Source organism: Clinocottus analis, unplaced genomic scaffold, assembly GCF_023055335.1.
Source record: "Clinocottus analis isolate CAN_PGR_092001 unplaced genomic scaffold, fCliAna1.0.p SCAF_21, whole genome shotgun sequence".
NCBI classification, from domain to species: domain Eukaryota; kingdom Metazoa; phylum Chordata; class Actinopteri; order Perciformes; family Cottidae; genus Clinocottus; species Clinocottus analis.
The window spans coordinates 14,346,013-14,363,610 of NW_027175943.1; the positions used below are offsets into that span (position 1 = coordinate 14,346,013).

Below are 17,598 nucleotides of genomic sequence, written 5' to 3' on the forward strand. Positions count from 1 at the left end.
GTAGACATCTACAACATAATGTGTGCCTGTACTCATCTTTATGAATGTTGAATTGTTAAAGGAGCAGGAGAAATGCTGTACTCTGAATGTAATATGTAAATAAGAGATGTTTTATTATTTTAATAAAGAAATCATAATGATGGAAGTTTTTAAAACAACAAAACAGTATTGTGATTTGTTATGCGAGAAGTAATCAACAATAAAAGACATTTAACCTTTTAAACAGACTTTATTCTCCAGGTCAACAACATGGAAATGAAGCATTTATCTTCCTCTAGAGAATATAAGTTAAACATAAATTAAATTCATTTGTTAACAACAACGCAGCTCTGAGCTGTCAGGTCTACTGGAGAAGCGCTTGCTCTTGCAGAGCCACGGTGTGTGTGTGTGTGTGTGTGTGTGTGTGTGTGTGTGTGTGTGTGTGTGTCAGGAGAAACACACACCTTTCAGAATAAAAGCCCACATTCGCTAACACCTGCTGGCAGCTCTGGAAACGTTTCTCCTCTAGAAGCTCATCAACACTACTGGAAACTACATCTGCTCATTATTATAAGGTCAAAGTATATTAAAGATCTGCAACATGCAGCAGGTGATGTCTCATTGGAAGAAGGATGAAGGAGAGTTTCTCAACAAGGAGGAGGAGAGATGGAGTCAGAGTGTCTCTGGACTCTTTAAAGTCAAAGTAGGCTCTTCTCCCAGAATGCACCACCACAAGGAAACAGCGGATGTCAGGATACAAACATATCTCACACCAAGTATTCACTTCCTCAACAAACCGTCTCCGTACAGGAGACTCTGCGTCCGCTAAAACTAAAACGGTTTATTTAAGCATGTACAAAAAGTGTGAACTACTTCCTGTCTGCTCTTCTCCTCTCAGGGGAACGTCAGCTCTCACGTCGGCAGGGTTCAGTGTTCATGACACGCTGTGACTGGATGCACAGTGAACGCTGTGAGGATGCATGACGTGCTCCCACCGCTGTGTGAGGACGTCATGGAGGACCTCAGCAGCTTGTTACTGCACGCTGACGATGTTCAGAGGATTTGTGGAGAGATTGGAGCAGCATCATGCACGGGTGTATTGTCCAGCGGTCACACTGCAGTCACTCAAACCACACCACGGCATCCTCCAGGTGCCCAAAACACCACAAGCTCCTACAACGCTACACCTGTTGACTTCCTGTTAATGCCTCTATGCTATCACACCTGTTCCCTTCTACCTGTCACTGTTCCTCCCTCCCCTTCACGGTGCATACATAACGATGGAGAAGCTTCTTCTATGTCGTCCCACAGCTCCCAGTGTCTTCTCTGAGCAGCAGTCATCTGCTGCCGCCTACAGCTCGTTGGTCAGCTCGTCAGAGAATTCAGCCATGATGTCGTGGACCCAGACGTCCCTCTCTTCCTGCGACGTGTCGACCAGGAAGACCGTGAGCTTCCTGTCCCACGGGTGGGTGGCTTCCTGCACGGCCTCCAGCTGGGCCACCAGGGGCTTCTTCTCCACGTGGTTCCTGAAGACGATGGACGCCTCCTCTGACCACTGCCTCGGCTTCAGTCCTGCCGGGAACACGGACCAAGGTTAAGCTCACTTACACGCTCACGATGACGTTAAGATGCTACACAGGAAGACGCCTCGTGGGCCTGTATTATTATTATTATTATTATTATTATTATTATTATTATTAGTATAAGGAGAGAGGCTGAAGAGCATTGTGTCTACACCTGGATGAGATCAGCTGCTCAGTTGTGAACTCTAAAAGGTGTGAGGACATTTCCTGAAGTTCTTCCATGACGTTCAGGTGAACTAAAGACTCGTCTCCTCCGTCTCTTTAACCTTCATCTTGCTCTCTGTTAGTCAAATAACCCGTAGAGCTTTATAACCCACCTACTCATGTTTCCTTTCTCTCTTTGCTAAATATAAACCCAGCAGCTTCCTGAGTGACTCCAAGGACAAAGTGACCTTTAATATATAGAATTCCAGCTATATATTAGCATGTTGTGCTCCTCTATCCTACATGTTACTGGATGTTTAACACATTCTGTGTGTATATTTTCTTCATTTGTTGGAAATTTCATGCAAAATATTCCTGAAAGAAATCAGCAAAATGTACTTAAAGTATAAAAGGTAAATACAATGATACCTGATAGCAGGTTGAGGTGGTGCTAATTCTATGTATAAAGTAGTTAGAGGTAGCTAGTAATATAAAGGAGTTAGAGAAGACTGTTCCTTATTTAATAAGCTCTCCATACATGCAGCATGTGGAGGTGAATGGACCTCATACATGCAGCATGTGGAGGTGAATGGACCTCATACATGCAGCATGTGGAGGTGAATGGACCTCATACATGCAGCATGTGGAGGTGAATGGACCTCGTACATGCAGCATGTGGAGGTGAATGGACCTCATACATGCAGCATGTGGAGGTGAATGGACCTCATACATGCAGCATGTGGAGGTGAATGGACCTCGTACATGCAGCATGTGGAGGTGAATGGACCTCATACATGCAGCATGTGGAGGTGAATGGACCTCATACATGCAGCATGTGGAGGTGAATGGACCTCATACATGCAGCATGTGGAGGTGAATGGACCTCATGCAGTTTGTGGATATGAAGGTTCCTCACCAGCCAGCTGAGCAGTGACTCCCTGGAACGGCAGCTGTCTGAACTCCTTGATCAGAGGTCTGAGCTGCGTGCAGCTCACCAGCTCATGTTTACCGTAGTCCAGCTCGCACAGAGACACCAACCCGTTGGTCAGGACGCCCTTCACCAGCACACGATGCCAGCTGAGGGGACAAGGAAGGAGGAGAGGAAGGAAGAGATTGAACATCCACTCCAGACAGACACAAAGACAGAAGCAGGCAGAGGAACTCGCCTGTTCTCCACTTTGGCGGCGTAGATCTGGTTCTTCTCTACGTTCAGGGGTTTGGCTTCAGTCTTGTTGTAGTAGAGGATCATCTCTCCCATCAGCACCACCAGCTTGTACATGTCTCTCCAGGGCTGCAGCACAAAGTGGCCCGGATGGCAGGCCACGGACACGTACACGTCCATGTTGTTTCCTGAGTGGAAACACAACCACAGGTGTGTTTACAGGTGAACACGCGGCGTTCTGGCGGCAGTGAGCCAGAGGACACCTCTCCTACATGTGTCACCTGCTGGAGGGAGCTCCAGTAATGGAGGCAGCTGGAGACAGGAGGAGGCGGGTGACGGGGTGGGCGGGGCGCTGCTGGTGGCCGCGCTGCCTCCTCTGGGTCCAGTTACAGCCCTCCTGAGGTGAGGCTTGGCTGGGGAGGAGGTGGAGGTTGGACTCCCGTTGGTGGAGTCACCAGAGCTGGGAGCTTTGGAGGAGGATGTGGTCGTGAAGATCTTGGCAGAACTGTAGAATTAAAAGAACAAAGCAGAAACAGAGTGAATGAATGAACCCGTAAGACGAGCATGAGCTCTGCACTGAGGGCGGCAGTGACCTGAGGCTGGTCAGGAACACGTCCGGCTGCTGCTTGAACAGGTCGGACTGGGCCATCTGGTGGTTCAGGCTGCGCGCCGGCTCGTGGAAGTTCTTGTCGGTGAAGAGGTGGACGTAGACGCAGCGCTTGCTTTCATCGAGCTTGGCCACCTTGAGGAGACACAGAGGGGCGGAGGCAATGATTTCTGAAGCAAAGAATCATCACGATTAAAAGGGAAGGTGTTAAACGTGAAGGAAGCACGGGGCAGCAGCTCACCTTCATGCTGCAGTCGGTGGTGTTGAGCACTTTCTCTCGAAGCCACTGGACGGCATCTGGAGTCCAGGACCCGACGCTGACCGCCAGGTCTGCCAGGCAGCACTTCACAGCCTGAACAGGGAGATGGAAGACATTTTCTCAGACTGCGTGCCGGCTGCCTTCACTACAGCGTGAGTGAGTACCATGTGCTGACCTGAGGCGGGATGGCCATGAGGTCACGCAGGAAAGGCGGAGGGATCTCTCTCAGCTCAAACACCTCCACAGACGCCTGCACGCCAACGTCTATGAACAAGATGTCCAGCACTCTGCTGCCGTGCAGGTTGGTGATCTGCAGACAGGAACATGCACGGGGACATTCACATGTTTGCAGGGAGGATGCAGTCATTTAGATGGTGACTCTCTGCCTGCAACGGTTTGTGACTTTATCCCTTTTGAAAACATTATTGACATTTAGATTTCTTCATGAACTGTCCGTGCTGCGGTTCGTCTTCACCTCAACGCGGGACCATTTTCCTTTGTAGCGAGCCAGACAGCCTTTCCCACAGAAGGGTCGAGACACCAGGAACTCTGATGTCACCTGCAACCGAAACACCTTCATTAAGAAACCTCAGCACCAGATTACTGAATAATTTGACCGTGGTGAGGTTAGCGAGCATATGTAACATAAAGAAAAGTACACTGTGAAAGCTCACACACACGTCACCGGTCTGCTCGTGTAATGGCATAAAGATCAAGACTTTATATCTGTTACTTCAAATGGAGAGTGGCTGTTGACGTTTAAATAAAGTAAGACTTTTAATTAGGAGTGATTCATGACACTAGCAGGAGTCTCTCTCACAGATATAAACACATGTTGCTGGACACAACTATGGATATCAAACTGGGTGTTACATCGTGAAACCATCTGGTTAGTGGCTGGTTGTGTGAATCACTGGTATGAGGGATGTAATGTGGAGGACATGTGGAGCTAACTCATTGCTCTCTGCTTGCTTCATGAATCAAACTCCCTGGAAAGAGACAACACTCCGTTCACCTCAACACTGACGTAAACGTCTCTGAGCTGCAGCTTCGAGCTTTAAAGGACAGCGGCGACACACCTAGAAAAAGCACCGGCTCCACTGTGCTGCTAACAGATTAAGTGGCTTGGCAAGATTATCAAACTAATCTCAATCTGTCCACAACTCTGTCTTGAGCGACGCGGCTCGGATGCGCTCACAATGTGTGAGTCCTCCTGACTAAACTGTGTGCGATGTATACAAACACGTCTTCATGCTGACAGACAGGTCAGGACATGGGAGGGTTGTACTGTTCTCCTCTCATCTCCAGTGTGTGCAACACATCTGCACGAGTGTCCCATTCAGGAAGAATAATGATATATTAATGAATTATTATACAGACAAATGCTAATGCACCTGCAGGATCTACTAAACTTTAAGAGGGGAGCATCTAAAGCGAAGGAAACAAAAGGCAGACGAGCATGAAAACAGTGCTGTAAAGACCCAGGATGCATCTGGAGGTTAATCACAGACGTGCAGTGTTTGTTACATACACATGTTGTAGAGCAGTCGTCACCCTGCAGAACGTGACTCTTATGTCGTGATCACACTATTTCAGTCATCATTCTTTAAACTGAAGTGAGGTAAATGAACTAGAATCAGCAGCAGTGACAGCATGCAGCTCAGAGCCACGGTTCTCTTTCTTTATGATCATTGCAGCCTTTTGAATATAATGTGATGATACGGTGTGAGGTTTGTGTTATTGTGTCACGACATCTCACCTCCAGACCAAACCCATAGTGTCCTTTGTGTGACCAAAACCAATAATACATATATTTCCATCTTTTAAACTTTAACGTAAATAAAGCAGATGTAAATGTAATAAAAGACCCGTAACAATGAAGCTCATTAGTGGGATTTTGGTAAACATTTCTTAAAGTTTCCAAAGCCTGGGAGACATCCGGTGCAGCCTGGAGTTACCTGTGAGTGGAAGTATGTCTCGATGTTCTCCAGCACCTCGTTGAGCTTGGCCAGGCCTCTGGAGGGCAGCTGGCAGTAGACGGTCCCGTCAGAGCAGACGCTTCTCACGGTCACGTTCATGTAGGCGCTGTTCACCTGAGGAGAGCCAGGCAGGAGGGCTTAGTGTGCTACACACACACACACACACAGACACACACACACACACACAGCCTCTCCCTGTACCTGTAGCGGGCTCGCCAGCGTCTTGTCCTGCAGGGCTTTCATGCAGGCGGCGTTGATGTTGACGTCGTCGTCCTGCGACGTGTCGTACAGGACCACGACGGGGCTCTGCCCTCGCTGCAGGATCTCTGCCAGCAGGATCTTTCCACTCGCCATCGTCTCAAACCTCTTCAGCACGGCAGGCTCCTGGCAGAACGGCTCCAGGCCTGGAAACACACACACAGACACACACATTCATATCAGCAGGCCAATGAATGAAGGAGGAAGCAGTGGGGGTGGAACCGGCAGGATGAGGCTCAGACTCACCTGCTAGTTTACATTTGGTCGCCTGGAAGGGCAGTTGGAAAAACTTCTCATGCAGCTCAAACACTTTGGTTTTGCTGATCACTTCTGAGAAGCCGTGATCCACAAAGTGCACCTGCAGGGGTGACAGAGTTTTAAAAACTCACCTGGCTTCAATGATGAGCATGAGAGTTATCCTCCTTGACTTCTCACCTTGACCTTGTCGGCCGTGACCTCACAGACTTGCGCCCGGAGAATCTCCTCCTCCTCCTCGGCCCTGACGGCAACGAGTTGGCCGGAGGACGGAGACGACAAAGCAGTTGGACTTCTTTGGTTCCCGCCGTAAAACGCCCTCATTTCATCTTCCATGGACTCCTGGGCCTGCGAGTAGCCCTGCCCGATGTACCTGGGAGGGGAGGGGAGAGTCTGACCCGTGAAGCCTCACATCATCCACACACACAGACCTCCGACCTACCTGATGATAACTGCGTTGGTGTTGGTGGCCTCCACCACGAGCACAGAGGGGTACTCCTCTTTGGGTATCTGCAGGGCGGGCACCGCGTGGTTGCTGAGCCTCCTCCCCAGCTCCTGCCTTACCCTCAGCTCCTCCTCGCCGGCTGAGGAGTTCCTCCTGTTACAGTTCTCGTCCTCTCCTCCACCGCTGCTCCCCTTGTACAGGATGGCCCTCTTTGGGTTGTCGGGCATCGGGTAGTCGATGGTGCAGATGTCGGAGAGCAGGTGGAGGTTCTCCAGGACGTGTCCGGGCAGTTTGAACTTGCAAATGAATAAAATTGAAAATATAAAAAAATACACAAGAGCACCTGGCTGCTGGATTTGGTAACGACCTTAATGTGCTAGCGTTTCAACACGGCACTGACTTTGTACGTGTCCTGGAAGAGCTTGGGCAGCGCGTGGACCCACAGCCCGTTGGAGTACTTCACCAGCAGCTCCTCCAGCCTCCGCTTCAGCTCGGGGCTGAGCGAGGCGGGGGAGGAGGGCGGGCTGGGGGACGAGCAGGACGACGCCGAGGTCTGTGGGGAGCAGGAACCAGAGCGGGGCGGCCGGGGGCCCGGGGTCCTCTTGTGGGCCGGGGACCGCACGGGCTCGTCTGTCGGGGTGTTGGTGTTTGGCACCGGGGCAGCGGGGGTGGAGTTTGGGTTAAGGATGGGTGGAGGAGGGGAGGAGGTCTGCTCCTTGGCGGGGTAGAGGAGCAGCTCTGATGGGTTGCTGCTGCAGGTTTTCTCCACCTGGGAGAAGGAATGGAAAGGACTTCAAGGATGTGTCCTCAATCCATTTGTAGATATAGAGTGAACGTGACGTTCAGGACAGTGACGCCTCCAACGCATCACCAGGATGAGTCATCGTTTAAAATGCACCAACATGACTCTTTACTGAACTTATTGGAGGATTGAGAAATCCCTCTTTCTCATGTTCTCTGATTTATGACTTGTATGTATATATTTGTGATATATACATATTAGCATTTTGTGTTTTATGCTGAGCTTAGTGTCTATCTGTGAATATCAGATAGACATACATTGATATATCTTAATCCACTGCTTAATCCACTACATGTGATGCCATAAGGAATACAAAGTAAACAGCAGAAGACAACAACAAAGATCATTCGCTGCCAGAAGAAGATCATGATGTCATCAGCGTCGCTGGATTATCTTATCACACAGGTAATGGTTAAAGATAATGCTTCTTCACGATACACACGAGCGGTACTCACAGTGCATATGTGTGTCCAGGTCTCCAGGTCTTTGATGGCCTCGGTGGGCATGTCCTGCTTGTACAGCTCCCTGTAGATCTGAGGCAGCTTCGACACCCAGAAGCCGTTGCTGTACTTCCCCAGGATCTCCTTGATGCGACCTTGGACCTGCGGAGGACTGTAGGGCCTTCCCTTCCCCGAGAGGAGGCTCTCGTTCAGGTTGAAGGGCGCTGCAGCGTAAAGAGAGATCACACACACACACACACACACACACACACACACACACACACACACACACACACACACACACACACACACACACACACACACACACACACACACACACACACACACACACACACAGCGTTCATCCTCTGCTGGCAAAACAAACGGATGATTTGATCTTGATTTGGATCTTTCTTCTTATTGACTGGAGTTTTCTCTTGAAACAAGAAGAAAGACGAGTAATAAACTGACCCTTCAACCTCAGGGCTTCTTTCCTTTATGACAACTTTAACTGCAAAATTGGTCAAATATTCCAATTGAAACACGTCAATGTTGCTTAAAACCTTTTGACAGTCGGTATTCATTAAAATATGGATTTTAGTGCTGGCTATTGCCAAAGCCCTTTCTAATGATCACGTGGAGCTTTGTTACACCAACACTATGAGACACACCGCAGGTAAGTCTTGCACATTTTATGAACAAGAGTCTCATATTCACATAGACTCTTAAACAGGCTCTTCTGTCTGTACATGAAATAAACATCTAAAATGGCTGCAGCCTTTGAACATATGTGCCTCAAAGCTGTGCAGTTGATTACTTTCCTGTTCCTCAGGATATACAGACCAGAGCCAACTGTCCAACAAACAGACTCTTAGTTTAAGTAGAAGAGGTCCAGAGTAGGAAGACGACACCAGAGCCCTCATGTCTACAGGATCCTCTGGAGGATCTGCAGGACACGTCGTGTGGAAGCACAGCATGACACTGGAGACGGTCCTTCACTTAGCTGAGTCTTTACGAGCTCAGAGCAGCCATCCTTTCATTAGTGTGAAGTTATGGAGGTCTGGGAAACATCTCTGCTGGTGTAGAGGACCAAGAGCCACACAAAGTGTTCATGGCGTTGAGATGAAGCGCTGCTCTACTTACGGCCGGTCTGCTGGGAGTTCCTCGAGAGGTGAGCGTGCACCTCCTTCTGGAATCGTGACGGGAGGGTCATCCTCTTTTCTGACCTGCACACAACAGAAACAACATTTATTTCCTCTTGTTTTAACCTTCAGAAGCTGCAGCATTGAACATCCATCCGGTCCTCCATCTCGTATTCGGCAAAGCTCTCTGGACTGGTCAGACTCTGGAAACATCTCAAACTCTAACCAGAAAACAAACGTGAGGGATGTAACTACGGTTGCTGGTGTAGAGACTGGACCTGCATGCTGAGACGGAGGAGATCCAGTGTTAAGCGCTGCCTCTTCAGCCAGGAACCAGAACTAGCTTGAGTTCAGTGCAAGAGAGGTTTGTTCCCTCCGTCCTCAGTAACACAACCCATTAATCAAACTGTCTTCATCCCCGTTGGTGTAGAACAATGGCTCATGAGAAGCAGCACAGTGGGTACTGCAATGCACTGTAGAGGCTCAAACAATAGACAATGTTGTATCTATAACTTCAGCACCTTTTATATCTGTCCACCCCTCCCAAATCCTCTTCTACCCATCCTTACTGTCAGATCAGTCACCTCAATGAAACAATAACTGCTTTGTCTAAACATTCCTCATTCCCCCTGACTGCAATCAATAAACAGAGCAAAAAGGACATTTTATGTGTGACCTGCATGACGTTGAGAGGTTTGAGGGACTTTACTATCCATGCATAGATCACACAACGTAATAATAACATCAGCAATCTGATTATTTCAGTTCCACTGACATACATGTTGTGGCTGGTTGAGTTACTGCACAGAAATAACAAGATCCACCTTCACCGACATAGTGCTGCTGTGAAACTCACACATTCATATTTAACTTGTGTTTAAGCTTCAATGTGTCTCTTTCTGAAGGAAGCCAAAGACCAACATTGTTTTATATTATAATCTTGTTCCAATAGAATAGATGTTGAGGTTGAATTACTCTATTAGTTGCCCAATTGTTCCAGAAATCATTGCAACTTTGAGAGTATAACAACGTAATGCTTCTAATGCAACAGGATGTAAGTTGGCACAAGCAGCGCCTGTCAGTTAAAGTTATTATAAATTAACAAAGAGGCCATTAGGTTTGGTGATTTAAGTTCTTTATAATGAGAACGTTTATCCTGTGGTCTCCAGCCAAGAAGCAAAAGTCCTTAAAGTGCTAAAAAATAATGGAGATTTTAATATCTACTGTATATTTTGATTACTTCTAGGAAGACATCTCCAAGGGGAGATAGAGTGAAACAAATGAAAACCCCAAAACAGCCACTGACTGCATCTTGTAGTGACATCACAGAATATGTATTACTGTTTCTAGATAAAGGAACTCTTAAAGATCTCCTCAACTCATTAACCTCTACTTTTATTAGATTAAAAATGTAAAAAAAAAGGAAAAAAGTACGTCATTCTATGTTGGCTCTTTCATTTAGTTTGTGTAATTTACCACTTGTACTGTCATGCATCCCAAAGTACACCTGCAGGCGCACACACACACACACACACACACACACACACACACACACACACACACACACACACAGACACACACACACACACACACACACACACACCACGACCTGCCAGAGTACAGTCCAATGGAAGCAGCAGAGGGACACAGAGAGATCTGCTGATTCGCTGTGAGTCGGTTTAGAGGTGTTAATCCACCAGAGAATAGAGTGGGATTAGGACGGGCTCAGGTCCCCTGCTCTCTGGGCTCTGGGCTCGGGCCCCCGGCCAGCGCACCAGGCGTCCCACCCTGCCGCCCCATTGTGCTGCTGAGGACCGCTGGACCCACAGAGGACTGATGTCAGGTGTTTTCACAGAGAGAGAGCCAACGAGCTGGATCACGATATCATGATGCGTTGTTCAAGCAGTGCAATAGATCACATCTCACGATGCTTCTAGACGCTTCTATGACACAGAAGCAGGTTTATAGCTCGATCCAGCTCATGGTGAAGGACAATAATCTGAAGTCAATGTCTACTTGTAGTGATTTTAGAATAGGGGAAACAGATTTGGGCCAATTACAAAGGAAAGGGGGGGTCAAAGTATGAGCAATAAGCAAACTCACTCACAGAGGGTGGAGACAAGAGAAGGAGGAATGATGGGGAGTAAGATGAGCAATTAAACATGCCAAACAAGAGAGGAAGTGAGGATACAGGCAGAGAGAGAACCAGAACAATCTGGTTCTCTCTCTGCACATCATCATCATCCTCATCCTCATCATCAGTGCTGAATAAGCAGCAGCACGGCGGCTTTCTGCTGCACGCAGACACCAAGCAGAGCGCCACTGGGCTGCTTTTCACCAGCAACCCATCCTGATTCACATCAGACCAGAGAGAGAGAGAGAGAGAGAGAGAGAGAGAGAGAGAGAGAGAGAGAGAGAGAGAGAGAGAGAGAGAGAGAGAGAGAGAGAGAGAGAGAGAGAGAGAGAGAGAGACAGAGACATGTACGATTGTTTCTCATTGACCTATAGCTGTAGTTTGGACAAGACAATATAAGAAACTGGCTAAAGATAAGTAAATCAGTCACCTAAAAGATAGTTTTTAATTGTCAAAGATAGTTTTTTTGCTCCGAGCACCATGAACTACATCACTTAACATCTCACTTCATGAACTTATTTGAAGTAACTGTGTGCAACGCTTACTTCTCAGCAGGCGGGTTCCCTTTCCTGTTGGCTGAGTTCTGGTTCATCTTGTTGGGATGCGTCCCCGTCTTGCCCTCTGACTGGCTGTCCCTCATGTCCCTCGCCTGTCTGAGGTCTCCATGTCCCGCCCCCCGGCCGCCGCCTCCTCCTCCTCCTCCTCCTCCTCCTCCTCCTGCTCCTGCTCCTGCTCCTCCTCCTCCTCCTCCTCCTCCTCCTCTTCCCCCGCCCGCCCTGCGGTGGTTCGGCTGCCTCAGAGAGGTTTCAGGTTTGGCTGCACAAAGAAAAAGAAAGCAAAACAAAAATTAAACTTTGGACTTGAAGAGTACACGAGTACACACACACACACACACACACACACACACACACACACACACACACACACACACACACACACGGTGTGTGTCACAGTGTTGTAGATTAGAACTAATGAGTAACATCATAGCTGGCATCAGCGAGCATCAACAACACAAGACCACAAATTAGAAGTTTAACAAACTCTGTTCCTACATTCATTAATTTGTTGTCGTTTCAATTCCTGCTGGATTGTGTCATGACAAAAGTCAAGGAAATACACAACATTTGATTTGAGAGTAAGATGATAAGGTTGACACCATTGAGACTGTGATTACACAAGCAATATTAGATGAATAAAGTGTGTGAATATAAGTGGCTCTACTGAAGAGGAGATAAGGATACAACATTATTTTATAATATGCATGTACATTATACATGCTGTATACTAACTATACTCATGTTTTCAACCTCCTAACAGTTCTCTCTCCTCAGTTTAAGACTGCGGGATTATTCTCACGTTGTTACAAAAGCCAGTAACTTTCATCTGTTAAGTTCACTGTGTGTTCAGTAAAAAACAAATATTCTAACTCATCACGGACACGTTGCATCATTCCAGCGCGTTGTGATGGGTGACGTCACGTGCCTGATAAGTGACGTCACGTGCCTGATAAGTGACGTCACGTGTCTGATAAGTGACGTCAGCCCTGTTGAGCATAACCTGAGTCATCCCCTCGCTCCAGCTCTTCTGCCCTCGTCTCTTGTTTGAGCTCAACTCGTTTCCTAATCTCTTTCCTTTCCTCAGCGAGCTCTGGAACTTTCCTCTGCTTTCTGATCCTGCTGAATCTCATTAAATCCATCCGGTGAAAAAACACAACAAGCAGCTTCGTCTTCAAAACCACCAGCAAGCCATTTCAATGCCTGAATCCCATTCCTCTCTCCATGAGCTACCAGCAGGTAATGAGTCAATAAAACTTGAACCAAACAGAAACTCAGCATTCACAAACGCAGGCGGGTGCAGGCTTCTATCACATGCAGGCACAGGCGAGGACAATTGCACACACGAGCCGACGCCGCGTCACCTCACCAGCGTGGACACAAAGTCCCTGTCTGCCTCTTAGTATCAATGTCCTGGTGAGGAGGAGGAGGAGAGAATGAGATGAAGAGGTTGTGAATCAGCTGCTCTTTGCTTGCAGCCTCAGCGGCTATCGGCTGCATTAGCCTCAAATCTGAACACACAACCTCTCTCTGTCGCTCTCTCTCTCTCTCTCTCTGACTCCCCCCTTCTCTGTCATCTGTCCACCCCCTCCCTCCTTCCCATTTCACCATCCGTCTTCCTTTCTTTTCCTCCGACACTCCTCCTCTCTTGTCTTCTCCACCACCTCCCACTTCCCCCTCTGGCTCTCTGCAGCATCACAGTCTAGCGGAGGTGTGGACACAGTTGTGTGTGTGTGTGTGTGTGTGTGTGTGTGTGTGTGTGTGTGTGTGAGATTGCACATGGTTCATTAGTGTCTTAATAGCTACTAAAGTCAGAAAAAGATGAATGGATGTTTATAATTGTGTGAGGCTCTACAGTAAGATGCATGTGAGCGGACATCTTGTTCACATATTAACCTGATGCACATGTACAGCCTTACAGTGTGTAGTGTGTCTGCTTGAGGGTGTATGTGTAGTTGTCTTAGTGCCAGAGGAGAGCAGCAGTTAAAACAGGACAGTCACGCAAACACAGAAACCTTTGGTAAAGTTGCAGTGTCTCAGTCCTGATAGTGTGACACTGCACACTTGTGTGTCTCTGCAGCTGCACTGTCGCACCACGAGGAGGAATTCTATACAGTGCTGCTAAAGTTAACTTTGAGGAAATTATTAACAGAATAGGATTGTGTTTCATTCTTATAACATATATACAGTCTATATATATATATATATAGACTGTATATATATATATATATATATATATATATATATATATATATATATATATATATATATATATATATATATATATATATATATATATATATATATATATATATATTCCTGGCAGAGTAGAAAGATTTCAAACAGCATGTAGGATGTTGGCAAAAGTAATGTTTGGAACATTTTAACTGTATAATGGATTTAATACTATTACTGAAATAGACAATACACCTGTTTTTTAATATTTACAATCGTAACAGGTCTTCAGGAGTACTGATGTACAAGTACATGTACTGTTCATCAGTACTGTTGTTAATCCAGAGGGCCGTTTGTCTTGTAGTCAAACACGTTTAAAACAGTACGGCCAAGTAGTTTTACATTCACGTTCGACATCCGAGTCCTTTATGAACATGTGTTGTTGAGTTCCTTTGTTGGAAACACACAATACTCACTGGACACCCAACACTGTGGCACAGAGCTGCTTATTGTCAGTATTTAGTTTAATCTGTCCAGATTTATTTTTCACATGCTAAATGAAGATGATAAATGAATGATTGAGTCTTTTTCAGCACGCGAGAAATCTCTTAGAGTCAAAAGTACAACAACGATGCAACGATTAGGTATTTGTCATCATTTCAAACTAGCTTTAAAATACACATCTCAAGCAGAAGTTGCATGCATCCTCCTTACATTTCAGCAGTGACTGCAATGACATTTAATCCAACACCTAGCTGATTGCAGGCCACCTTGTGACTCGGTAGTAAACATGCATGTAATGGGATGGAGCTAAATGTGATTTGCATCTTGTGAAACTGGATTATAGTTTCCTGTTGAACACTGCAATGGTGAACGCTTCCCTATACGCTTCGTCCTAAGTTATTTTATACATGTCCTCGCTGTCTCTTATACAGAAACTGTGACATCCCACATGCACACATGCAAATTATGTTTTTCAAACCCTGCATACATTGATTTAACTTCAGGTGAAACCAAAATAGCTTTACATGTAAAGGAATGTCCACTAATAATATATACATAGATCATGTCTTATTGTTGTTAACAACGGCTAAAGGAAATAGCCATGTAGCCGTGTTTATGCTCGCCAACTCCCCAAAATGGCGGTGCAAGATCTTACCATTGAGGACGAGTGGGGCAGCCGGCTTGATCCTCATCTGGGTGTTGACCAGGTGCGGGCGGCCGGTCTTCTTGGAGCTGCGCTGACGAGCCACCACCTTCGCTATGTGGGCGGTGTCGTGGGCACCTGAGGCAAAACACACCATCTGCAGCGAGAGAGAAGCGGAAACAGATATTAATATGACATTTATCACAAGGAGGAGCAAGGTATTAGGCTATTTCCTACTAACCTCCTATTGTGCATATTATTCAAATTATGCCCACAGCATTTTGGATAGATGGATAGATGGATAGATAGATAGATGGATGGATAGATAGATAGATAGATAGATAGATGGATAGATAGATAGATAGATAGATAAAGGGATAGATGGATAAATGGATGGATAGATACTTTATTAATCCCCAAGGGGAAATTTGTTGTCATAGTAGCGCCTAACACTTTCCCAAATGGAATAAACTAAACAAACAAAATAAAATATTAAAAAAACAGAGATGAAAGAAATATACAAAATAAAAAAAAATAAAAATTATATATATATATAAATATATATATATATATATATATATATATATATATATAAATATATATATATATATATATATATATATATATATATGCACACGCAATAGAATACAAATATAAATAACTGCAGTGCGTATTAAGGAAATTAAATTAAATGTAAACAGAGTGTATAAAATGTGCAATATATATATATATATATATATATATATATATATATATATATATACACACACACACACAATAGAATACAAATAACTGTGCAGTGTGTATTAATAGTGTGGATACAGAGTGATATTAAAACACTTGATTAAACATAAAGAATAATATGATTATTATGGCTTAATGCGAGTTCTGCACGGGCCTCACACACCTCTCCAGAGCGGCTGCGCTCTGTGCGCACTACAGAGGTCATGCTGGCCAGCAGAGCGTCCAGGTGGCTGTGGCCCATCTGTCTGTGTGGTATCTGCTCCCCGGTCAGCTCTTTGTACTCTGCCTGCAGGCGGGACACTGACACACCGCCTTTGTTGGCCTGCAGGACGGCCCGCAGCATCTTCTTCACCAGCTCCACGTCAGCCATCTGGAAAGAAATACATGGAATCCTTTTTATATGGATATAGTTTGATTTTATAGATATTCACAGCGGACAGTAGAGTCATTTTATATGACCAAAACAAGCATGCATTTATTTGTCTCAAGGGATAAGGTAGCTAGTTATGAAGTATTCCCTGTTCTATCTGATAAGCAGGTATAAATTGTGTTATTTTCCAAAGCTAAAACTACTCTATCCCTGTAGAGACATGTTGCTTAAGGGATTTAGGTGCAAGATGATAATGTCCCCTTGGTGGTGTGCAGCCTGTTACAGCCCATCTCCCTGGAATAACGCGAAAAGCATATAAATAATAAATATTTGGTATACAACATGAATCTTAACGCAAAGAGCAACAGGCAGGCGGTAAACCGAAAGTGGCTCTCTAAAATTGTTGCTAAGTCAGCAATTTGTTATGAAGTGTTAATATTATTGTATTACCCACTTTCCTCTCTAAAGTCTATAATTAAATAATTCATAAATGTGACATATACATGATTTACCCTCCTGATTATAAGATAAATGCTTCAGCATTGGATGAGTTTCGGCCACTTGTTGATGCAGCGACGGGACAGGGAAACTATGAATGACGTAACCCGTCACACTTCAACTCCACACCCTCCATTGGGAGCAAACTAGTTGGGTGAAGTTGCCTTGTCTTATTACGTTTTCTTAACAAAACTGCAATAAAATAGTTCTGGCATATTGGATGACGCCGACGGAATGCACCGGAGCCGGTAACCGGTCCGCTCAGGCCAGCGCAGTGCGCCCAACACCGACTTAAATCCTTCAGCGGCACCTCCGGAACAGCGGCTTGTAAAGTTAAAAGACCGGAAGTTTGTACATGTTGCCTTCACAATAAAACTTCAGAGACTCGCTGTACATTATTTACCACGCATTTAAATCTCAAAACATTTTATTTTGAAAGTCCCTACCGGAACCAATGTTGATGTCCTAGCTAGCTTGAAAACTTTCGAGCCATCCTAGCCGAGAGTGCAGAAAGAGGTAAAATAAACACCCGACAACAACTTTACAAAGAGCGAGTGTTACACAAGTCTACACAAGTCAGGAAGCCGCAAAATAAAAGCGTGTACCTCGCTGTGCCAGACGGGATAATGGAGGAGGACCTGTTCCCGTCGCCGTCACCGCCACGAGCTGCGGCCGACGCGCTGTCCCCGGGTGTCTGCAGCCCGGCCGGTCCGGCACTGCCTCTCCTCCGCCTCCTGATTGGTCGGCTGTGGACGGGCTTCTGGCTAATTACGCGTCAATGTGAAACACTTGCTTTTATTTGTCAAGCCACTACTTACTAAATGGATATACATCATATGTACTGTAATTAACAATACCAATAACATTTGCGTATTTTTAATTGTGTAGATCCACACACAGGACTTTGTTTTATTGTTTGTT

At 45.9% G+C, this 17,598-nt stretch overlaps 1 protein-coding gene across 1 annotated transcript; it reads right to left on the reverse strand.

Moving 5' to 3' along the window:
• Positions 1–209: 209 nt before the first annotated feature.
• On the reverse strand, positions 210–17,389 carry tdrd7b (tudor domain containing 7 b). Its single transcript, XM_068588164.1, has 21 exons — positions 17,283–17,389; positions 15,973–16,179; positions 15,078–15,222; positions 11,970–12,005; positions 11,735–11,894; positions 9,057–9,139; positions 7,929–8,137; positions 7,072–7,440; positions 6,669–6,967; positions 6,407–6,599; positions 6,218–6,329; positions 5,915–6,117; positions 5,693–5,827; positions 4,210–4,293; positions 3,910–4,044; positions 3,717–3,827; positions 3,462–3,610; positions 3,150–3,373; positions 2,873–3,056; positions 2,623–2,783; positions 210–1,551 (listed from the first exon to the last, which is right to left on the reverse strand). The coding sequence occupies exons 2-21, from the start codon at positions 16,177–16,179 to the stop codon at positions 1,331–1,333; spliced, it is 3,420 nt and encodes a 1,139-aa protein (XP_068444265.1). The 5' UTR covers positions 17,283–17,389; the 3' UTR covers positions 210–1,330.
• Positions 17,390–17,598: the final 209 nt, after the last annotated feature.